The sequence below is a fragment of the Spermophilus citellus genome, assembly GCF_964194105.1.
Source record: "Spermophilus citellus genome assembly, chromosome: 1".
NCBI lineage: Eukaryota > Metazoa > Chordata > Mammalia > Rodentia > Sciuridae > Spermophilus > Spermophilus citellus.
Genome location: NC_138182.1, coordinates 111,786,313 through 111,811,556, shown reverse-complemented (window position 1 = coordinate 111,811,556; position 25,244 = coordinate 111,786,313). Strand labels below are relative to the sequence as shown.

The window sequence follows — 25,244 nt, the reverse complement described above, 5'->3', positions numbered from 1 at the left end:
TCTTGTCTCTAGGAAACCCTGTTGGCTCCACATTCACAGTAGACTGGGAGTTGGATTATATTTTACTGTGTACCCTACTACTACCACCCTGGTTTAAATGATCATGTCTCACCTCAAGTTTTAAAGTAGTGGCCCATTTTTCTTCTTTCTTATGCTTTTCTTCCCACTGTACAATATTCTCTATTCAACAAGGGATCAAAAGTGATTCTTCTAAAGTATCACAGAGCATGACATACCTTTCCCCTAAAACCTTTTACTTGGAGTAAAAACTAAACTTTACAAATTTATGTATGTTTGTTTTGCAGCGATGGGGACTTGCCCGTGCTAGACTAGCACTTCTACTACTGAGTCACACCCCAACCCCTTAGAACTAAGTTTTTACAATTACCAGCAAAGACACCGTAATCTTTCTTCTCCACACCCTATTCAACTTCATATCACCCCTCCCCATCTCCTAGCACACACATTCCCGTTGCTGAGCTGGCTGGCCATATGGGCCTTATGCCATTCTTTAAACATTGCCAGAAAACTTTGGCCTCTGGGTCCTTGTGCTTGCTACATTCTACCTGGAATGTTTTTCCTCCCACTTGTTTAGGTGACTTTGTCTTGCTACTCTCGGGTCTCTGTTCACATGTCACCTCACTAAGATCTTGTTCTCCCTATGTACTGTAGAGTGCCTTCACGCCCCTACTCCATTTCATTTTTCTCCTTATGGGGTGTGCTTTTCTGACATACTTTATATTGATTTTTTTGCTTTTCTCTTCCTGGAATGTGAGTTATCTGTGACAACAATGGTTCTTTATTCAGTACTGTATTTCCAGCAGCTTAGAATAGTGCATATTACAAATTGATGTCACAAATATTTGAAGAATGAGTGATGAGGAAGGTACGATGTGGATGTGATGGGTGCAGATAAATTGCTTTATTACACAGGGAAGAATATTTGAATAGGGTTCAACTTGGTAAGTTCTCAGTTAATTTCTTCCCTAAGGTATTAAGTTCCTTGGATGCAGGGACCTTATCTTTATCATAACCATGATACATTGCACAGGTCTTCAACACAGACATGAGAAAAGTATGTTCAGTAAACTTTGTTGGTACATGCAGAATTCAAAGACATGTATCAAGAGATTTTAAAGGGTTGGGGCTGTAGCTCAGTGCCAGAATACGTGTGCAGCACTGGGGTTGATCCTTAGCACCACATAAAAGTAAAAGCATGTTGTCCATCTAAAACTGAAAATAAATTTTTTAAAAAGTGATTTTAAATAAAAGATTGAGCATGGAAAAAGAAAATTATATGTCATACACCTCTAATTTTCTGAGTATGCCCAAGAGTACTACGAAGCCAGGTGCAGTGGGGCATGCCTATAATCCCAGCAGCTGGAGAGATGGAAGCAGGGGGATTTCGAGTTCAAAGCCAGCCTCAGCAAAAATTGAGGCACTTAACAACTCAGTGAGACCCTGTCTCTAAATAAAATACAAAATAGAGATGGAGATGTGGCTCAGTGGTTGAGTGCCCCTGAGTTCAATCCCAGGTAAACACTGCCCCCTCCTCCTTCCTCAGAGAAAAAAGAAAAAGCTAGGACATCCAAGTTCTGGCCCTTAAATCCCTTGTAATAGTATGTATTTGATGAGTATGTCTGTTGGGGACTTTGTGTTTTATATATAAAAGCACTTTCATATGCATTCATTTTTCTGGGGAAAGGAGTTACCTTCCTCAGAAATATGAAGGTGCTTATGGCTTTCAAAGGCAAAAAAGCTAAATTGTAGCTGTGCCTGCTCATGAGGCAGATAAGTTGAACCGGAGTCAGACTTTACATTTATTTACTCTATGGGGCAATTTTCTGTTGCTTTCTCTGACAGGTACTTTTAGATTTTCGGTAATAAGGATTATTTTCTTAATATTTTGATATCTGGAAGAAATTTTCTATAAATAAATTATAGATGCAGAGAATTGTTTTGGATTATGGATATGTTAGAAGAAAAGGGGCAGTGGTTGAGTCGCACCTGGCTTTGTAATCCTTGCATAGTCTACTTGTCCCCCCAGCTCAGTGTATAGGAGGCCAATGGATCTCTCTGAAATTAACCCTTGTATTACCAAACTACGGAGAAAGCAACTCCTTAACTAAAGATTCGTTATAGTAGTTGACCAATAAGAACCATGTGTGACATGTGGAACGATCTTTGTACTTGTGAGCCCATTTGGTAGTGGTGTCTTTCATTGAAGGATTTGAAAATTTTTATTAGTGCTTAGGAAGTTAACCTTTGATCTATGTAGCACACTTGTCATTAATGAGTTTTCATGTTAAATTATATGCTGGGTATGGATAATTTGGGTTTGGGGTTTAATCTAGTTTTGGTATTACACACTCTAAATTAATTAGCAGTGTGCCACTATGATTATAAAAAGTGTCAGTAGTTTAATTTCAGGAGTAAATTTTGCCTAACATCTTTTTTCTCTCCACATTATATGAAGTTGAAGGAGAAATATTTTCCTCATTAAAGACTCTGGTTACACTATGATCTTGGTCAACCACCCCTAAAACAAATGCTTGTCCTGTGGGTCCGATGCATGAATCTTTTATTTTACTTTCTCTTTTGTAATCCTTCTTCGGGGAAATACTCACAGAAAATCTATTTATGTGAATTTCATTTATTTTCTGAAACAAATTTTTGCATTTGCTGTTTTAAATTTTCTATCTTGGTCTAGCTGTTCCATAATATGGAAAGAAGTAAATTTTAAGTTTCTTTTATGAAATAGAATAATTTTTTAACTTTTGGTACTGGGGATTGAACCCAGAGGCACTTAAACTGAGCCACATCTCCAATGTTTTCTTATATTTTAGAGACATGGTCTTGCTCAGTTGCTTAGGGTCTCCCTGAGTTGCTGAGGCTGGCTTTGAACCCATGATCCTCCTGTCTGTTTCCCAAGCCACTGGGATTATAGGTGCACCACCATGCCCAGATAGAGTAATGGTTTTATGACTTTCATAAAAGTCATTTTTTACGCCTTTGAATTTGATTTTCCTCGCCTTTGAATTTGATTTTCCTCTGAAGTCATATTCTGCTTAAGTGCCATATTTCTTACCATGTTTATATTTTTAATTCTATATTTGAATTAGTTGATGACATTTAAATCATTCACTATGCCCTCTCAATTAAGAAGATTCTGCAGATGAACAGGAATAGAAAATGTGACATGAAATCCTATTTGAATAAAATTTATCAACTCTAGGTACAACATATAATGCTTTTGGAAATGTATCTTTAAACATTTAAACAGCTCAATAAAACCAGACTTCTTAGATCTACCTCTAGCTCCAAATTACAGAGATTTTCACATATTCCACAGATGTAATGATGACTAAATAGTGGCCCTACTCCTGATTGGCTCACTGTCTAGTCAGAAAGGAAAAAAATTAATATATTGTGAAAAATACATTTAAAATGTGCATTTAATGTTACGAATGGATAGAAGGGTACTACATTGTCTTAAAAAGGTTTGACATAGAGCAAAAATATCACATGCTAGGAAGAACTTGGAAGAACATCTCTGTGACCTTGAAGTAGGTGAACATTTTTTTAATAAGGTTTAAGAATAATAATCTTAAAGTTAAAAACTGATGAATTACATTTAGAATTAAAAACTTTGGTTAATCACAAGACACCATTAATACAATAAAAAGGTAATGCCCAGAGTAATAGAAAATATTCACAGTACATACAATTAATAAGAAATCTGTATCTAGAACACACACAACACTGATAAGTGAATAAGAAAGATGGAAAACCAATAGAGATCAGAGCAAATACTTAACAATAGAAATTACTCATTGCAAAGATTAAAATCACAAACCATTATCAGAACTGATGTTGGCGTGGATGTTGAGCCATCAGAACTCTGAGTTGCTGGTCAGAGTGTGAAGAAAATGTTTGGATCTACTTTTTAGATCTGGACATATGCATACTGTGTGTATTGGCAGTTCCACTACTATTTACCCAGAAATGCATAGTTCGTTCACCAAAAGGTAATTACCAGCATGTTCAGAGAAACATTATTGGTATTAGCTTCAAGTTAAGTACTCAAATGCCTATTGATAGAAGAAAAGATACATAAATTTTGGTATATTCACACCGGGTAATGTGATGTAGCAATGGGCTGCACACATAACTATGTACGTAAAAGTGAAAGAAAACACGAGTATATGATTCTACATTTTTTATATGAATGAATACAGGGAAAATATATTTATGCTGCTGTCAATCTGGACAGTGTGTTTTCTCAAAGTGGTATGTCTGGGAGTGAGCATAAGAGAAGCTTCTGGGATTCTGATGGTATTGTGTTTCTTGGTCTGAGGGCTCATTACATGAACGTGTTAAAATTGATCATACTATAAGCTTGTATGCGCATACTTTTTCTTTCCATGGGGAGGGAATTCTGGGGATCGAACTTGTTAGGGTTTGTAAACAAGTCAAGATGGTGCCTGGCATTTTGCAGAGGGAGTGGTTTGAGAAGGAACACCAGCGAGCCATTAAGTGCGGAGATTTCTTATTGGTTGACTGCTGTATCTAGTTTATGTTAATTAAGATAAGCTGTGTGGAATGTATATATACCCCTCCTGTCCTACAATAAACGGTTCCCACTCCTCCTGTATCAATCTACACTAGTTGCTCGTGTCGTTCCGTCCCCCCCGTCCCCCCCCCCCCGTTATTTTGCTGCAGCCGGACTGCGGCATGAACTCGGGGCTTTGCACACACTAGGCAAGCACTCTACCAGTGAGCTGTGCATTGTCTTTGAATATGTCTTCTACTCAAATTAGGTTTATTCAAAAGAATCCTTTTGCCTGGTTTAAAAAGACAGGAAGAGAATATATGTTGGCTGTAATTGTCTTTTTGTAATGGGACTGTGAATAAATGTTCTCTTATCCATGCCTTTTTGAACTTTTCAAATCGTTTTTAGTGAGTTTGAATTAGTTTTATAACAAAGAAAAATGAGTTTAAGTGAATGCAAATATTGAGGGAGGGTGTGAAGGAGGAAGAAGGGGGTTGGGGGTAGAAAAAAGGAGAGGGAGAGAGATATTACTGGTGTGTTGAAATCATGCAAAGAATGAGTGGCCTGAACATTCTGATACCAAATCTAGTTAAGGAAAGGGGAGGAGGCACTCTAGCCCTGTTGCCTCTAGGCAGCATATTCAGTTTATTTGATCTACAGTTGTGTCATGGTATCCTAATACGAACTCTGCAGTGTTATTATGAAACACAAGGTAGGATAGCAGTTGGAGGTAACATCCACTACACCTCTACATGGCATGAGAAACTCCATGGCTGGACGAGTGGCCTCTCTAGGGAAAACAGCCTCTGGAGGTCCTGAAACTGGACCAGTTTTTTTCTTGTGTTAATTCAGATCTGAGAGCCAGCTGTCTACTGTATTATGAGAAGAAATGAACTTGTATTGCTATCTTCACAAATGATAGAAATGAAGAATTCCAGTAATGCCACTATTAAAGCAACTCTATTTGTGTTACTTTCTAGTTTTTAAATTCAGTATACTTAGAAAGCTCTTGCACATGGCAAGCATTCAAGAAATGGCAGCTATCATTGTTGTCAAAGGGACATTTAGCTATTTTCCTATCTAGAGCTTTCTACCTTGCCTCTTCAGAAGTGTTGAATAATGAACTTCTGTTTTTGGATCTGTCTTCCTTCTCTGCCTTGGAATGCTTGTGGTTGAACTTGGTCTCCTAGGTTCCTTTCTATCACTAGAAAGGCTGTGTTCTAGTTCATTGAGGTTAAGCACACGTATGATGCTCTTTTCTGTTTCCTTCCCTTTATTTCCTGTCATTCAAATCTATAGTGTATTTTCATTTGCAACGTATCTCAGTTTGGATTAGCCACATTTCACATATGATTCGTGGCTACTGTGTTGGACAGCTCAGGTTAGAGGCAGTTCTGGATGTGTGTTCCACTGTTTCCCACCACTACACTCACATGATAATTTTGGTTAGAGTCTGCAGATCCAGCCACTTGATAGTTACTTCAAGACATAGACTTGCTAAGACAGCCTTTTAAATAAATGGTGCTGGGAAAAATGGATATCCATATGTAGAAGAATGAATTTAAATCCCTATCATTCACCATGCATAAAAGTTAAATCAAAATGGATGAAACACTTAGATAACAGACAAGAAACCTTGCAACTGCTCAAAGAAGACATAGGGTCAACATTCTAGGTATAGGCACTGGCTTCCTCAGCAAGATCCTTAAAGCTCAGGAAATAAAACCAAGAATCATTAAGTGAGATACCATCAGAAAGCTTCTGGACAGCAAAAGAAATGGTCATGAGAGTAAAGAGGAACCTACAGAATGGAGAAAATCTTTGCCAGCTACTTCTCTGATGGAATTAATGTCCAGAATGTATAAAGAACTCAAAAAACTCAATGCCAAAGGGGGAAAAAAAAAACATAGCCAATATGGAAAAGGAAAAAACAAATTTATGAAGAACTAATCAGAAACTTTCCAAAAAGAAAAAAAAATGGGCCAAGAAATAAGAATGTTTAGCGTCTCTAGCAGTTAGGGAAATGCAAATCAAAACTACACTTACTCCAGAAAGAATGGCAATTATCAAGAACATGAATAATAATAAATGCTGGTGTGGATGGGGAAAAATACGTACAAATGCAAATTAGTACAGCTACTCTGTAAAGCAGTGTGAAAATTTCTCAAAAAACAAGGAATGGAAACACCATATGACCAAGCTATCCCACTCCTCAGCCTTTATTCAAAAGATCTGAAATCGGCCATACAGCCAATTCAGTGTTTATAGCAGTGCAATTCAGAACAGCCAAGCTTATGGAATCAGTAGATGAATGGATTAAGAAATGCCCATGAGATGAATGGACTAAGAAAATGTGGTATATACACACAGTGGAGCTTTGCTCAGTTATAAAGAAGAATGAAATAATGACATTTGCTGGTAAATGGATGAAAATTAAAAAGCTAAGTGAAATAAGCCAGACTTAGAAAATCAAGGTTTAAATTATTTTCTCAGATGTGGAGGCTAGAGCAAGATAAAGGAAAGATGCTTGGGAAGGAGATAGGATACCATAAAGATACAGGAAAGATCAGTGGAATAGGAGAACTAGAGGGAGGATAAATAGACTGAATTTAACAAAATCATTTTATGTTCATATATGAAGATATACCAAAGGGACTTCACTTTTATGTATGTAGGAGAAAGGAAGTTTAGTGGGGGAGGGAGCTTGAAATTAAAAAAGCAAGAACAAAAATGTGCCTCAATGTGATAAATGTGACCACTCAAAATGATCAGATGATACACATGAAAATAAATTTTAAAACCCATCATTGCTAGTAATGAGATAAATATATAACAAAACAACAATAGCATACATATTGTTCCTCCCTGAATCATTTTCAAAAGAAAATTCAGGGGAAAAAAAACATCATGGTACATTAGTTTCAGAAATATTTATAAAGCAAATGACATATTCTGTAACTTTTACCAGTCTAATATCTAACAACTCATGTTTCTTTAACCACAGTATTTATTATTAACTAAATTATTCATTTGAACAATGCTTCTGTGACCCCCAAGGAAAGTAGAAGATTCTGGTTTCTACCTTCTGATGTTAAAGGACACTTTTTTTTAAAGAGAATTTTTAATATTTATTTTTCAGTTTTCCACAGACACAACATCTTTGTTTTTGTATGTGGTGCTGAAGATTGAACCAGGGCCAGGCGAGCACACTACCGCTTGAGCCACATCCCCAGCCCAAGGACACTGTTTTTCATCCAAATAAATGGATGATTGATAGTGTGTAGAAGGTTTATAATGTGGAACCTGTTAGTCTTTCAGCAATCCACAAAAATTCTAATTTTCCATTTATTAGCTGGCAAAATTTCATAGGGAGAAAATGTCCATACATTTACAGGCTTTTAAACAAAAATTTGATGACATCTGGTTGCTATTTTTTCTTTAACGCAGGATGAAATGAGTGTTCCAGGCAGCAGCTCAGCTGACCTCTTACACTGGACTACTGCCACCACCATGAAAGTCCTTTCCAATACCACGACCACTACCAGAGCAGTATTGCAGGCTGTCAGTGATGGGCAGTGGTGGAAGAAGTCTTTAACTTACCTCCGGCCCCTGCAAGTAAGCAAGGCAGCCTTCATTTTCAAATGTGCTGTGTGGCTTGTCATTTGTTAGCACTACTCTTCATTTGTTTTCACTGTTACGTCTTAATGATTTATAAAATTTCTTCAGAAATCCAGGCCTCCTGTCAGGGCGTGAGTAGTCTGTCTCATGGAGTGAAATACACTCCCATGGAGTACTTGCAAAGGACCCTGATATATTTGAGTAGGGTTTGGTTTACATCTTAGAATTAAAATTTAGTGAAACGAAAATGATTGCATCAGTGCTGACTTGCTCTGCTGTGTTTCTACAGGCCAGTAGTTAGGGAAGAGTTAGGAGCCAGCTGATGGAGAAGGGTTGAAGTAAAGATCAGGGTTAGCAGTAGAGCAATGGAGTTTGTTTTTTGGGGAAATCTTAACACGTGGTTCACCTGTATTTTCTGCATTGTTAAATTCCAGTTCTATAGTCTCACATTGGAAAACAAAGGGGAAAAACTTGCCTGTTTATCGGTTCATCCCAAACACACGTAGTTTCTCCGTCATTCATTTATTCATCCATCTATCCAGCAAACAGTTATCATTTTCTATGAGTCAAATACTGTGCTAAAGACAGGAATAGAAAAGGATAACCCTTCAGTCTAATCCCCTTCCTCTATGGAACTTATGTTTCAATGGGGGAGATGAAGAAAAATATTTTGTATAATGCCAGGTGGTTATAAGTATATGAATGTAACTCATAAGCAAGGTAAGTGAATAAAGAGTCATGTCGAGGAATTAAAATTCTGATTTAGGGAGGGAAGTTAAGTTACTCAGGAAAGAATCGGGTTGAGCAGAAGTATGATTGAGCCAAGTAGAACAAATGCAAAGCCCCCGCAGGGGGACTTATTTGATGTCTTTGTAGAACTTAAAAGAGGCAGGTATAATTTGAGGACTGTGAACAACTGGGAAAAGAGATTAGGTAGGTGGTGTGGAGGCCCATCATTGAAAGCTTGTGTAGACTGTGATAATAAGTGTGTGGATTTTATGCTGGATAATATGGAAAACATATGGAAAATTGAGGCAAAGCAGTTGTGTTCTCCAGCCTTACTTTTAATGAGCTCATGTAACTGCTGTGTGGAGAGCTGGCAGTCAGAAGCAGAGAGAGATTCTTGTTCAGTCCTCTGGGTGAGAGATGATGCTGGCGTAGACCTGAGTACCAGGAAGGAGGTGAGAGAGGACTGCTGTGGGTGGGATATATTTTGTGGTCCTACAGATGGTCTGTGTGTGGGGTATAGGAAAGAGAAAAATCTAAGGATGATCAGCCAAATGCTTGGGTAAATGAAAAAGATATTGTTTACTGTGATGCTTTGTACTTACTTGATTCTGGGGTAAATCTCTTATCCCTTCATGCATCACACTGGATTATGATTATTTTCCTTTCTCAGCTGTTCACTGTTTTGAAGGCTTATGTCCTAGGTCAGATCTTTAACCCAGATTGTAGTCTGCATTTTTATTAAACATCTGCTGTATTCTGACCACTGCCAGCAGCTTCATTGTTTCCCTCAATGGGACTTGGTAGAGGGTCTGGGTTCAGTAAACTTGGGAGGAATGTCTTCTACTTGGATCTTTCAGTAAGGAGCTTTAATGTTGATTTGAGGAGAGCAAAACCACCATAATCAACTATATTAGTAATAATAAAATATTTGCTAACAGGAATGTTGATGCTCCAGTCTTAAAGTGGTGGTCGAGAAGGAGTTGGGGTTAAGAGGCACTTTTGTAAGTCTTACTCCTCCACTAAGGCAGAGTGGGTGGGGTCTTAGCTGGACCTGGAGGAAGGGTAGATTCTCACTAGGCAGCCAGGCTGTGGGGGACCCTTTACAGTGGAAGAAAGGCACAGAGGCCCCTTTTTTTGCATTAAGCAGGGTGGTGTGATTGAGGTGAAGAGTTAGACTTTAATGTTAATTAGCATTTGATGATCTTGAATGTTCTACATAGTTCAGATTTTTATGCTGTTGCCCATTTGCCTTGTCACTGAAGGTTTTTTTGAGCAGGGTAGCAATGTGAACAAAGTGATGTTTTATGATGGTTATTCTGACTGTAATATTGAAAACTTGCTGTGTTTATAGCACTTATTACTTGAGTGTTTCTGATTCATAGATGTCAAAGTGACCAGGAAAATCAGGAGGCGCTGTAGGTAGGGGTTGAAATGCTGCTTGTGGAATGTAGTTGTTATTACATTCTCTGCTGGTGTCTGTCACTCTGACGCCCTCTTTTGGTCATAGAAAGCACACTGATGAATTTCTCCTGGAATTGTCCTTTTCTCCCTGCCATCTTGCTCCCTCCCTCTCCCTCTTCCCCCTCTTTGCTCTCTTTTTAACCTGCTGTTCTTCACTTTGTTCTGTTTAGGGGCAAGAATTTGGTGGTGCTTATCAAATTGGAACTGTAGCCAATGAAGATCTAGAAAAACAAGGGTGTCATCCCTTTTATGAATCTGTCATCTCTGATCCCTTTGTCAATGGGGTAAGGACAGTGAACCTAAGAAAACAGATTTACTGTCAAGCTATTGAAGATGGTATAAAGAAAAACTAAAATTTTCCTGAAAATAAACTTCTTTGACTTTATTTTTCCTTATTCACTGCTTTTATATGATTCATTCTGTATATATTATGACCTATGAAATGAAAATCTATTTAAGACGTTAGATACAATAATATGCATTAGTGATAAATTATTATTCAGGTCAGCAGAAGCCATAAACTCCTTCCCCTGTGATTTCTAAGAATGTGTAATTAGAAGAGACCCTATTAAATGGTGAAGTTGCTGCTTTTGTCTAGGCTGCAGTGACCTATGGCACCTACCAGCATGCCCCAGCAGAAAGCTTTGCGGAAGTTCTGCTGAGAACTGGGAAACTGGCAGAGGCTAAAACTGAAGAAGTATTTCCAACTACAGAAGGTAAGAAAGGATGTTCTAGTTTTATTTATTTCAGACATTTACTGAGAACCTACTGTTTTCTGGATAACTTGTTCATACTGAGAATTTTAAAAAGATAAACAGGTATAATTCCTATCTTTAGGTTGCTGATTATGTAAAATGGTTCTCATCATGTATGGTATGCAGTGCTCAATATTTATTTCGGTTTGGCTTTTTATCCTTCATCAAATGTGGATCTGTATTTGATATCAAGCATTTTCTGCACGGTGGCATATCTTTCCACCTAGAATTCTTGTAAAAGAATGAAATGTATGTAAATTTACCAAAGACAGTTGTTCTCTTTTTCCTCGTTAACCTTCTTACTACCTTTTCTTGACTTTAGTCTTCCCGTTACCTCTCTCACTGCTCTGCCATCTTGGTAAGTACCTTAAAGGCCACTGGAGCACCGTATTCCAGGCCGTCAGTGAGGAAGAAAGAGGTGAGGAGGGAGAAATATTTTTCTTGGAAGTCCTATTCAGTTTCCACCTCCGTGTTCCTGGTCACCTCTAACTGCCAGTGAGCCTTGGCAGTGCTAACTAGCACACTACTATGTAAATTAAATTCAAGAACACTTATTTGTCGAACAGCTTGCTGTTTTCCTGAAAATCTGATACTACAATTATTTTGTTTGTTTGATCCAGGGGCACTTAACCACTGAGTCACATCCCCAGCTCTTTTTATTTTTTGAGACAGGGTCTCATCAGGTCACTGAGGCTAACTTTAAGCTTGGCGATCCTCCTGCCCCAGCCTCGAGCTACTAGGATTAGATGTACAGGTGTACACCACCATGCCTAGCCTATAAGTTATTTTTAAGTAATTATTTTCTTTAGTCAAAATTTGTATGCCCCTGGGAAGAGGAGTCACAAATACCACTTTCCCATATACTATGTGAAGCCTTAGAATACCAGAGGTTTTTATAAACTATACCATTTTTCTTCATTTCTGAGAAATGTTTTTCTACCTTCTATCATTCTTTAATCAGGGTATATAACATAGTTTATCACATTTTTCTCTAAAAAGCTATTATTCATGATATACCTCACAGTTGATATTGAGTATACGTACGAAGAGTGTAGTATCATAACTCTTTATTCACATAATTATTCGTCAGTACTTCTTGCTTCATGTTGTATGAAGTTAGTGGCTCATGGTCTGAAAACAATTGATAACAGATAGTTTGTAAAGATAGAATATGAAACCTTAAGAAAATAATGGATTGGATATGGGAATGTCATTTGTCATTGGCCAACATTCTGGCTATTGCCAGGGACCGAAGCTATAGCCAGTATGTCTGCATATTGCCCATATAATATTTTTATATATTATTTAGCTTGCTAATTGCTTATTGTGAATTCAAGTATCCCTTGTATAGAAGCGTGCCTCACAAAATGGCAGACCTGTGGACCTGTGGTTAAAAGTCAAAGAATGGATGCCTTCTCGGATTAGAAACTGATTCCCCTTCTCATTAAGCTTTCTGGCAATTTCCAGAGCTGTTTTTGGAAAAATGCTTAGAGTATTTAATTATAATACCCAGGCAGGCATACATTTCTGGTTATTGGTCGTCTTTCTATAGGGCCCTTAGAATACTTGGCTATATTTGTTGTACTTGATCACTAATGATGAAGCTTTAAAATGATCTTGAAATATGAAGTAGATAGCAAGGTTTCAAGAGGAGCTGTGTGGGGTAGACAAAATGTATTTAATGTCAGGAGATTCCCCTTGTCTTCCTTTGCTGACAGTGTATCTGTTGCTTACTGAAGAAATGGTTCTAGGCCCTGTCCTAGGAACTTGGGATATAAAGTGGAGGAAGACATTGCCCCTATTTTCAAAGGGCTTACAGTGGAGGTGGGGAGACAGATACATTTGTATTTGCTGTGACAGGCAGATGAGACAGGCATTGGGACTATGGAGATCTGACAGCTGGAAGAGGTGGTGTAAGGTGTAGGTGATGTTTGGCTTGGGTTTGGAAGGTTGAATAGGAGTTAAGTAGATGAGAAAGCATAGAAATCGAGATGGGTAAGAGGGAGAAAGAGGATGTTTTACAAACGGGAAAATTTACTAAGTAAGGAAGATAAAACAATATGATTTTTCAGAGATTTGGAAATTATTCTAATACCTTGATAGAGTGGGGCAAACAGCAAAGAAATGAGGTGAAAGTAGGCTGAGAAGAAATACAAAGCCTCAAATGGCAATCAGTTAAACATTCTGATGGAGCCCTCTGCTGGAAGCTATAGGGATTTCAAACAGAAAATTATTATTGTATTTCAGTTCCCTTATGCATTAAATGGCTTAACAACTCAGTTGTTCCGTTCTGGACCATGTTCTCTTATGATGTCTTGGCAGGGCCTAGTCTTATGTACCTGTGCTTAGGTTAGTCCCGAATCTTCTTTGCTACAACTGTGCAATTCAGTTAATCCAGATGTGATTTTACCTTTCTTTCAAGACCAACCCGTCTAATAGTTCCTCCTAGTTACACATTAGAATCACTTAGGTAATTTTTAAGAAATACTGAAACCCTGGGGTCCATTGTAGATAATTCATTTCACAATCCGTAGAGTTGAGCCTACATAGCAAATATTTTTTAGAGTACCTCAGGCTGACCATTTGTGAAACCATAGTTTCACTTAAGGTATTCGATTCTCGCCACCCATAATATGTCCATTCTTCAAACATCTATCCTTTCTCTCTTTCCTGGCAGCATAGAGACACATTGTCTTTCACATCTCTGGTCTCTTCGACCTGAGACTTAATCCTTGAGTACCATTTCTGCTTGTAACACTTCTGCCAGACCTGTGAGGACTTTCTGTGTGATAGGTGCAAAGTAAACGTTTCTCCACAGTGAGGAGAGTAAGCAGGGTGTGTATTGTGGGGGCTCGGCCAGTGAGCTGAGCATGTGCTCCTGGTTAATCTGAATGCAGGTATGTGTACTCCTCTTGGTCTGTGGGAGCTTAAAGGGAGTACAGGAATTTTCTGTGTGCTTCTGTGTTTTTTCAAGTTATCTTTTTCCTGACAATCAGATTTTTATGTTCCTTTAGGGAAAAAAATCCAAGTCTGTGAATGAATTTTCCAGAATGTCAAGTATTATTGAATAGAAAAAAAATATTTTCAGAATTAAGAAGATATATATTATATATATATATACCATTAATATGCTATGTATAGTGAATATACAGGTGATTTTAGTAATCATCTGTGGCCAGGTGTAATGGCACATGCCTGCAATCCCAGTGATTCAAGAGACTGAGCCAGGAAGTTCACAAATTTGTGGCCAGCGTCAGTAACTTAGCAAGACCCTGTCTCAAAAAATAAAAAGGGCTGGGGTTATAGCTTAGTGGTAGAGTGTCCTTGGGTTCAATCCCCAGTACTACCAAAAAATGAAAAACATAATAATTATCTCCTTTGTTTACATTTGGGTTTATTATTTAGGAAGCATTTTCATATATACTATCTTTTGATAACACTAATACATCTAGAACACATGTATTTGGCTATTTTATAACATCAAATATTTGTTGGAAATGCAGTAGAACTGAAGAGTGATATATAAAATGCCCAAGGGTAGAATAGTGACTGAGGCTCCTGTGCCTTCATTCTCCCATCAGTTTTTCTTTAACCATTCATCTATTAGTTGGGAAGGGCTCTGGCCTAGCATGCAGCTGTAGAGATTAAAGGTCTGTGACCTTGTATGGGAGAAAAAAAAAATACCCTGGGATAATTCAACAGCATTTGTATTAGGATTAGGGAGTCAAGTGGAGGGTGGCACATTTGATGTCTTAGAGCAGCTGGAACATTGTGAACTTAGTGTGGCCAGAAATTCAGCAGGCCCAGTGTTGGAGAAGAGATATATATAACTTGTTCAGAAGGAAAAATAACAGGCAGAGACCTTAAACATTTGACAGTTATCAGATAAGTTTTCTTTCTCTGCATTCTATTAAAATTTAGAATTCATAAAAAAGATGAAAAAATTCTACACTGAACTCCCATAGACCCTCCATTTAGATCCTACAATTTGTATTTACTATACGTATTATACTCCCACCCCCTCCCCACCCACTAAATCTAATTTATTTCATGTTTTTAATCAGTTAATATTTATTACTTTTATGTGAGATAAAATTTATAAATAGTGCAATACAAAAATCTTAATTGTTTGACTATTTAAGTTCCCATAGCACCTTTCTACTCCTCACCCCATCAAGATGCAGCCTGTTACTATCACGGACTCTTCCTAGTAAGCATCCATTCCATTCTCCCTACAAGTCAGCCCACATTTCGATTTTTCCCCAATGTAGGTTAATTTTGACTGTTCTAGACTTTAGGTAGTGTTTTATGTAAAACAAAGATTTTTAAATTCACCTATGTTGCATCTATCAGTAGGTGTTTGCATATTTCATTTTTAATTACTGAGTAGTATTTCATTGTAGATAAATGAGTTTATCTTTTCTGTTAAGGATGCTGGGATTGTAGCAGCATAACTGTTATGAAAGCTGCTTTGCACTCTCTGGTACCACTGTTTTGTGAACATATCCTTTTATTTCTTTTAGGATGGAATTGCTTAGTCAAAGATTGTGCATTTGTTTAGTTTTATTAACTACTTTCTTTCTAGCTGTTGTGATTTTTCTGGGCTCTGGTTTTCTATTTGAATTTTACTTGCCCAATATGGAATGGATAGTGGCTTGCCCTCAGGTCAGAAGTTGTAAAAATGGAAAACTTACAATGCCAGTCATTCTTCCAAATGGTAACTATCTTAAATTTTCTGTCTCTTTTGATACCTCCCAGTGCTTTCTGACACCTGTTTTTTTTTTTTAAATACTATAAAGTATAAAAGTAAAAGTCTGTACTTTTCATTTGCAGGAGGGCTCTTTAAAACAGAGAACCTGGTCATGGAAGCATTTAAATAGTTACTGTTCTGGTCACTGTGGTTCCTCAGATGACTGTGGGTTAAACTCAGAGTTGTAGTTTTCTAGGAAGAGGAATAGAAAGCCCAGATGCCTTTTTTCCTAGGATTACTTCCAAGGAGTCAATTTATGAATGAAGCCTTGCCTGGTGCAAAGAATTCTGGACATACTCCAAGTTGCTTAGGCGGTTAAAATAGATGTCAAGAGTCTCTCGGGAAATGGACCCCAGGTATATTCAGGTGGAGAACTCTGCCAGCCAGCAGCAGGCTTGAAGTGAAAATTTAAAGAACACATGGCCATTTGGTAGTGACTGAAAATTACAATTGTGTGTATTGCATGATCCAGTAATTCTGTTTTTAGGAATTTACCTTATGAATTTGTTCACACACATTAAAAATAAAAAGGACATTTGTTCATGATAATAGTGTAAGAATTGTCAATATCCTGGTAACTACTGCTAGGGAAAGATGCCAGTCTTATTTTGATATCTTGTTTCATGTTAGAACACAGAACTACCTTTCTAAGTTTGGTCAATTTACATAAGTTTCCAAGTTCATGTTAAAAATTCAAGATAATGTTCTTTGAGGATTTTTTAAGCTAATTCATACAAAGTACCTATCTTGTGTCTGGTTCACCAGAGAAGATATTTCAAATTTATGGGTATTTTTGTTCTCTAATAATTTTGTTCTTGTTATATACAGCAAAGACATGAGCATAGGCAGAGCTTAGATACCAGATTGATTTGTTTGGCACATAGTGTAGGGACGGTGGCAATTTAAAGCACAAATTGTTTGTCTCATATTAATGGAACCCTTAAATGACAAATAATAAAATTTACTTTTATTTTTTAGGGAATGGGAAACTAGTGAAGAGTTTGGTTTTGTTTTAAGCTGGAGAATGACAGTTTTTGAAATTTTAAAATTAATATGGATCTGCTGTGTGAAAAGGGGATTGGAAAAAGACCAAAGTTACTATATAGAGTTAGGTTGGGAGGTTGTTAAAGAGTCCATTGTATTAACAATGAAAAGCTAACCTTGAGTCTGTGGGAGTGGAAATAGAAAGTATGTGTGTAAGTTCTCTGGAAGTGATTCAGCAGGATTTGTGCATGTTGGGAGCAGAGAAGAGGAAGAAGTCCAAGATGACTCTGGAATCTGAGCTTGGCTGGGACAGCACAGTGCACTATTTCAAGAATTTGAAAGACTGGGTAATGAATGATTAATCTGGGTCAGGCCTAGTGACACAAGCCTGTAATTCCAGCGACTCAGGTCTGTGAGGCAGGAGTATCATCACATGTTTGAGTTCAGCCTACGCAATGTAGTGAGACCCTGTCACAAAATAAAAAAATGAAAAGGGCTGGGAATGTGGCTCCAGTGGCAGAGCACTGCTAAGTTCAATCCACAGTACCACACCCAAAAAAATGATGAATTTGTGAAAAATTTGAGTGGCAGCCATGTCCAATAAATAATTGGTAATGTTGGTCTTGTGAGATGGATTAAATATAGAAAGAAATTCTGAGAAAATAGACCAAGGTGCTGTAGAAGTTAAGACTGTAGTTGAGGTCTGCAGGAGAGAAAACCTTAAGTGGGACTCCAGAGAGAGTGATAGAACAATGGAATACCCTCAGTGAGCACTTGTAGTGGGAGGGGAAAGGAAAAGAAGCATGGGGTATGGGGAGCAAGAGGATCTGGCCACACACAGAGGATTACTTGAGCATAGGTGCAGGAGAATTAATATTTTGGAAGCCCAAGGAGCAGCTATCTAAGAGTGTCTAGTTCTCCAATGACATGTGAGAAAAGAGGAAGATCACTGAGTTTGGCAACCTTTAGGAGCAATATCAATTGGATTTTGGGACAGAAGGACTTGGAAAAAGAATGAGTGTCATAGTAGTGGATACAGTGGGCCAGATCATTCATTTATAAAGTTTAGCAGGTAAAGAAAGGAGACTGTTGCTGCAACCTCTCTGCCATAGCCAGAAATCTGCAAGGGGTGATGGGGGATTGAGAAAAGATGATCATGTATATAGAGAAAGGTGGGACACTGTACTCTAATGGAGGAACAGTGACCCAGAGCTACCTCAGTACGTTTATTACATAGGTTTTATCATCAAAAGGTTATTTTTGGGAAAGTTTCTGCAAAGCAGGTAGACTGAGGGACACAGCACTGGTGAGACATTAGGGTTATTTTTTTATGCTCAGAATTCTTCATCCCTAGGAGATGGTATCTGAGTTCAAGGTCCCGACTGACAGAACTCTGTGCCTTTGCACAGTTTCCTCAGGCTGGGTGTCACCATAGCAACTGGGCAATCTTGACCTGTACTTTTACATGGGAAATTCTTAGTGCAAACGCAGCCATGAGGCATAGTCAGAGATCATGATCCAGGTCACTGCTCTACTGAATTTGTTAGAATGGCTAGTTTCCAAGGGAAGAATTATTTTTCTTTTATGCAGTCCTAAACATATATGCTTATGTATTAAATATATATGTAACACACACACACGGAAAACCGCAACTTCTTCCACGGACAATGTTTGAGGAGTAGCTAATTAACATAATTGTTGAATGCTTTGTGAGAAGCTGCTAACTAACAATAAATTTAATAACAATTACAAAGTAACAATAAATGCAGTAACAGAACTGCATCAGTTAATCACATGTTACTCTTTAAGCCTGTCATCTCTTCTGAGTGAAAGTAATCTTCCTGCTTAAATGCAGTTGTTTATTCATTAGTAATTATGATTTGTATAAAATAGAAGAATTACCATTGTTACCACTGTGGTAGTGGTTAATGGAATAACCTATTATCAGTCATTTTCAGGGGCAAATCAGATGTGTCCTAAATAAAATTTTTGCTTTCTCAAGTCTTTTGTTTATGGAGGGAGGAAGGGAATCTACTGGGTGTTGTCTACATGCTAGAGAGCTGATGTGCACTTTAAAGTGTTTCCCTCATTTAATCCTTATTTACATATGAGGCAAAAAATGCCAAAACCCAATATCCAAGGTGCTCTGAAAACCAGTAGGATCTTTGTAACTTGTGTGGCCTCAAAACTTGAACTAAATTGATCTGAGTCTATTCATAGCCTTTGCCTATCCTATTTAGTGTGAGTGTTTAAATATTTTGCAACAGAAATATTAATGTCTTTGATTACTGGGTTCTTCCAGATCACTCTGATGACATTGTCATGTAATATACCATATGTGTATGACATAACCTTCTGATGTCCAAAACATTCCAAATGCTGAAACTCAAATCTTAGGACTTTATAGTTCTGAAGATGTTTTTTCCTCCTGGTGATAGTTACAGACAGTTGGAGCTCTGGGAATACAAGGTTAAAGGAATAATTCTGTGAAGTGGGCCCATTGTGCTAGCCCTTGACATAACTGTCTTTTAAAAAACAAATTGCCCACATCCTTGCCTGCCTTAAGTCAATAGGATATGTTACATTTCTTAGGAATCACCCTGTTATCTGAAAGAGAAATGCAGACCCGAAATGATGATAAGCATACAAGTGATTCTTTAAGAGTGGGGTGGAGGGTACTTTTGTAACCCTTACACAGATTAGATCCCAGAACTCAAGGAGATAGGGATAATTTTCTCTAACCAAAGAAATCTATGAGAACAGATTCTAATTAGAACTGGTCAGCGTGGGCCAAAGTGACCTAGAGTTGTTATGCACACAGGGGACCTGAAACGCTGCTATTGTACAGCTGGCAGCCAAGAGTCAAGAGGTAGACCTGAGGGGGACTCTCTGAAAACTCCCCTGTAACCCCCTAGTAAAATATGAGGGCCAAAGAGGTCTGCTATACACTCTCTCGAGCATGTCCCCTTTTCCCGTCCTTTCTAATGAACTCATGCCTTCTACTTTGAGTCACATGCCTGAACTCTTTGTGGCATGATCATAAGAACAGTGAGAACTTCTCTGGCAATCTCTACTTCCTGGCAGGCCTTTGCTCTGGAGCACTGGTATATCATTCTACCTGATTTTGTTGGCCAGAAATTCATTGTGTATTCATAGGTTTTATCTGAGTGGTTGTTCTAAAATGCTGGGGATTTTGTTTTTCTTCAGTTATGGGGGGAGACACAGGCATGGAAATGATTGTTAAGATGTAAGAGATTGATACTAAAATTCCCAAAATAGGAGGCATGGAATACTACACATGGGGAAACCTGTGTGGGTCAAAGGCAGAAGGAGCCAGGGGAAAGCATGCAGAAAGCCTCAATTGTGGTTTTCATGGAGGGAATGGGTTTAGCCTGGTAGACAAGCTTGGGCAAGTTTGATTGGACAGGATGGCTAATTTGGGCATCTCTAAGCTTACAGGGGTAGTCTCTAGCTGGTTTACTGGTACTTACTCCAGGTGTTAGGACAGATTATTGCTGTCTGGAATATAAAACACTACCTAGAGGAGGGTTCAGAGTGATTACCATGTCAAAACTGCTCACAGAAGAGTTATTTATTCTCTCTAGCAATTCGCCCTGAGAGGGCACTTCCTCCAGGATTACCTTCTCCAGGTCAAAGCATCATAAAATAGAAAAGTGAAAGGTACGATTCACACAGTTGTGTGTATGACGTCTGTATGGGTGTTATTGACTGGGAACACAACATTTGTATTTTCACTGCTTGGTGACAGTGACCCTTTTAGGCAGCTCTCTGAGGGTGATTTTTGTCAGGAGTTTGAGCTCCTGGAAATTTTCTTCCTGTCTTCCTTAGCTTGCTGTAAACTTTGTGTTCATTTATATATATTTAAGAATATTTTTGACCATTTTGTGAGTGTAGTTTTGATGTAGTGTAACTGTAATCTTGATGGAATTTAGGTATTTGGAGTCTTCCCTTTAAGAATAACTCCTGTAAACATTTATTCTGTGTGTCATCATTACTTCATTGCTTTTTTTTGGGGGGTGGGGGTGTTGCTTTTGTTTTTCATTGTGTTGTTTTATTTTGAAATTTGTTGGTTCTCTAGCATATTTTTCAGACTATCCCTTGAGGGTGCTTTGGTTTTCAGAAACTGCCATATACACATTAAAATTGGTAGAAAAATTGAGTTGATGTGATAATAGAAAAGATATGATGAATACATTGTCAGTAATGGAACTTAATTTCCCAGGTGGGTCTGAGATTGGGTCTAACCACAACTCTGAGAAAGAAGGTTCAGTAGGAGCTGGAGAGCAGCTACCTGAAATAGGGACTCCTTTGAAGAGATGGTCCTAATTTGGATAAATGGGTTCAGATATACTTTTTGAAAACTGGCTGTTTTTATGCTTGAAGAAGGAAAATATCTAAATAATATTAAGATGGAAGTGGGAAAAAAAAACTAGGTGAAATAGGTTGAATAGTCCTGCTGTCAGGCTCTTGAGAGAAGATTGTTGGAATGCTTTTGTTGCAATTGCTCTTTCTTTCATTTATCTTATGGGATACAGTTACAGAGTTATTGTTTGGTGACACTTTTTTTTTTCCAAATAAAAATTCTATCAGTAAAAAGCGAGCTCAAGGATGAAGGGAGTGGCAGTGGTGGGGAAGGCTTGGCACACTGCATTGCCCGCTGATGTGAGAGTCATAACTAGGTGCTTTGGGAGAGAAATGAGTTGGGAAAGTTTGGAAAGGGAAGGAAGGCAACCTGCTCCCCTCCATGCAGGAGTACCACAGTCCTGGGTACAGAGGGTTCCAGAGGGAACAAAAGCCTTCGGTGAGTGCTTGGAGCCACCCTTCTTTGGATTTCACAAGTTTTTCCATTAATGTCCTCTTTCTGCTCCAGGAGTCAATCCAGGGAACTACACTGCTTTTCTTTGTCTCATCTCCCCAGTTGCCTTTGTTCTATGACGGCTTTTCAGTTTTGTTTTTCATGCCTTCAGTAGTCTCAAGGAAAACCAGCCAGGCATCCTGTAAGAATTTTGCCTCAATCTGGCTTTGTCTGATTTTCTTCTCATGATTGGACTGGAGTTATGGGTTTGGGAAAGAATTGCACAGACACAAAGCAAATACTTGTTACATAACCTAATTATTGTTTAAATCATCAAATTTTGTCTAGATTAACTTTAAGATCTAGATGAGGTTTAACAATTCTAAAATGCTATGCTCATATATTTTATAGGGCCACTGTAATTTTTTATGTAAATATTTCCAGTATTTTGAAATTTTTACCTATAGTTATACCCAAATGATAAGCAGGTAGGGAAAATCCACACCAACAAACTCGTAAGCAAAGCACAAGACTGGTGTTCTTTTTGTGGAGTGTGAAGAGAAGTGTTGTTGGAAGGAACAAAATCATGTTATAGTAATCATTTGTATTCTCAGAGCTGTTTAACTGCACTATACTCATATCATAACCCTCCATAGTAGCTGTCTTTAATGTACATAATCATACAACATGGCCTGGGTCTTTACTGCCACACTTAGTGGCATCTTTACACTTAGACTGCAACAATCACTCTGACAGGATTTCTGGGTGTTTGAGTGACCGATGGCATACTTGTTTCCAGTTAGGCAAGATTACTATTCAATGTTTCCCCCTCCCCCTCCCACTGGGGGGTTGAACTCGGGAGCACTTGGCTACTGAGCCACATCCCCAGCCCTATTTTGTATTTTGTTTAGAGACAGGGTCTCACTTGAGTTGCTTAGTGCCTCTTTTGCTGAGCTGGCTTTGAACTTGCAATCCTCCTGCCTCAGCCTCCCGAGCTGCTGGGATTACAAATGTGCACTACTGTACCTGGCTATCTAATGGGTTTATGTGATCTGTTTAGATGGTGCTGAATAGATTTTCATAAAAGGTCTTAAAGAGTCCTCCTAAACTAAGTATCTGTTGCAATCACTAGGGCTCAAACCATGACACTTAGTGACTGTGGATGTCTTATGGATCCTCAAGCTCAATCATGCATTTTTTTTTCTCTGCATTTAGTTCTTTTGCAGCTGGCAAGTGATGCTTTGCCAAATGACATGACCTTGGCTCTTGCATACCTCCTTGCCTTACCACAGGTAAGCCTGCCTTTTCCATTAAAGAAGTACTTAAAAGTGAGTAAACAGAAAATCTGTACTGGGGATTTTTATCAGTAAAATCATTTATAAATATGCCATTTCCTTCTGGTGTTTCTTAGGTGCTGAAAGGACCCTAGTCAGTATCCAGACAGTGAATCCTACAATGTAGCTTAAGTGTTGATATTTAAATAAACTTTTGCATGCATGGAATCTGCTTCATAGTACCTTCTGAGTTTTCATATCATCACGTTAGGTTGCCCAGCAGTTGGAGTTGGTGGGATAAGAACTTTATCAAAATCCAGGGCAGTGACTAGAAATGGAACAATTTAAATGATCTCTTTAATTTTCTTTCAACTGAGTTAATTATTTCTTGTCCCTTCCTAGGTGTTAGATGCTAACAGGTGCTTTGAAAAGCAGTCCCACTCGGCATTGTCTCTCCAGCTGGCAGCCTATTACTACAGCCTGCAGATCTATGCCCGCCTGGCTCCATGTTTCAGGGACAAGTGCCATCCGCTGTACAGGGTGAGTCCTCATGTTTTCCATGTTATTGATGAGAAAGTTAAAGCATTCCTAGAATAGTCAAAACATGTTTTTTTCCCTTTGTATCCCAAATGCTTCCAAGTGGCAGACAGGCCTTGCCTTTTCTGTTAGACACAGTTGCTTTTCCAGGTATCAGTAAGAGGTAGAGCTTCTGATATTTACTATGAATACCAATTCTTTTCCCTAACTTTTCTTTCATTTATTTTCTAAGTGCTTAATTAGGAGAGGCTAAATGAAGAATTGGCTTTTTAATTCACTGTTTCAAAGGAAGATGGCTATCTAATTTAATAAAGTAGGCCATGCAATATTTTGAGCCATATTGTACTTTCATTTATTTTAAAGCCAGAGGTATGACAATAGTAATTGTATAGATAGGAATAACATGTTTCAACATTCTAAAAAAAAAATTGTCAATTTCTGAGCAGAAGTATCTAACTATGACTCAAGATATATGTACCTTCTTTTGTAGATACAAAAGTTTTAACAGATGCTTATGGGAAGTTATAGCCATCCAAGTTTCCTTGTATAGACAAGTTTTAAAGATCAGCATTAGGAAATGATCTGCTTTTTATATTGGATTATTTTAAGAAAATCAGTACTTAAAGAGCAGATGAGTAAACTTTCAAATCCACTAGACGCACAGTCTACGATCCAAATTTTATTGAGGGAAGATTCTCCTTTCTTGACCTAAAACAGACAATAACTTACCTGCCACAGTCATCCGGAACAAATCTAAGAACCCTTACTCCAAGTGTCTGAACACATTCCTTTTGAATCAGTTTTTATTTAAGAGAAGAGGGACAGCCGGTGTGCCACCCACCACAGTTTAGTCTCCCAAGGACACTGTCATCATTGGGTGTGCAGTGGTCTTAGGCATAGTTTTATTATCATGATTGTGTTTGGCCAGGAAATAGGAATGTTTTCTTCTTTTACTCAGTTGATGTATGACTTTATTTGGGGAATTTGATTTTTTTTTTTAATAGCTGCTGCTACTTTGTTCAGTTACTTATTTCACTTGCAAACTTGATTTTTTTTTCCCCCCAGAAGGTCAGGTTCTCAAAATATATCTGATTGAATTATCTCAGTGAAAAGCATGTGCTGAAATGAGGTCTTTCTCTTTCATTCCAATTTGTCATTTATATAAAGCTACTACTTTGTGCATGGTGCTTGCTGTACCTTTCTTGAATATAGAGAATCGAAAGAACACCAGTCAGCTAGATTGTTGATCTCCTAGAGCATCTTGTACTTGCCACCCTCTCCTTCTGGCTTGGTGCCTGACCTCGGTGACCTTGGCACTCACTGTCTGTGCATGTAAAGGAGTCACAGGAGCTGTGGATTAGAGTGGCAGCAAGAAGATATGCAAAAATTTCTAGAGAGATGTGTTAAGAGAGTGAGGAGAGTTAGTGCCTCTCTGTTTCTTTTCATCTCTCTACCTCATGTCCTCACCCTAATTCAGTCTCATTTCTTTACCTAAACTCATGTCTGCCTCTTACACATCACTTTGTGTTCTTCCTTCGTTTTCCTGTCTTCAGGCTTGTTGTACTCTCTGCCCAAAGTACTTTTCCCACCATGCCTTTGCTAAGCTAGTTGGTAGGTGCCTGACTAGTATAGCTTTCTTCAGTACTCCCAGGGTGAGGGGACTCCGTGTGCTTTGGCACTGCCTTATACTTGCCTCTGTCTTGGCACATGTATGCTACTTTTTGAGTTTTTCCTTTTCATCTCACTGGATAATGAGCTATTTGAGGAT

General features: G+C 38.2%; 1 protein-coding gene across 1 annotated transcript in view; it reads left to right on the top strand.

Moving 5' to 3' along the window:
* Positions 1–25,244, top strand: part of LOC308646287 (NBAS subunit of NRZ tethering complex-like) — a gene marked incomplete at its 3' end in the record, with an annotated part of 80,258 nt that overhangs the window by 16,521 nt on the left and 38,493 nt on the right. The window contains exons 3-7 of the mRNA XM_081289021.1: positions 8,000–8,167; positions 10,531–10,644; positions 10,959–11,076; positions 22,881–22,957; positions 23,342–23,479. Of these exons, the coding sequence (XP_081145147.1) occupies positions 8,006–8,167; positions 10,531–10,644; positions 10,959–11,076; positions 22,881–22,957; positions 23,342–23,479 (609 nt within the window). The 5' untranslated portion in view covers positions 8,000–8,005. The remainder of the gene's footprint in view (positions 1–7,999; positions 8,168–10,530; positions 10,645–10,958; positions 11,077–22,880; positions 22,958–23,341; positions 23,480–25,244) is intronic.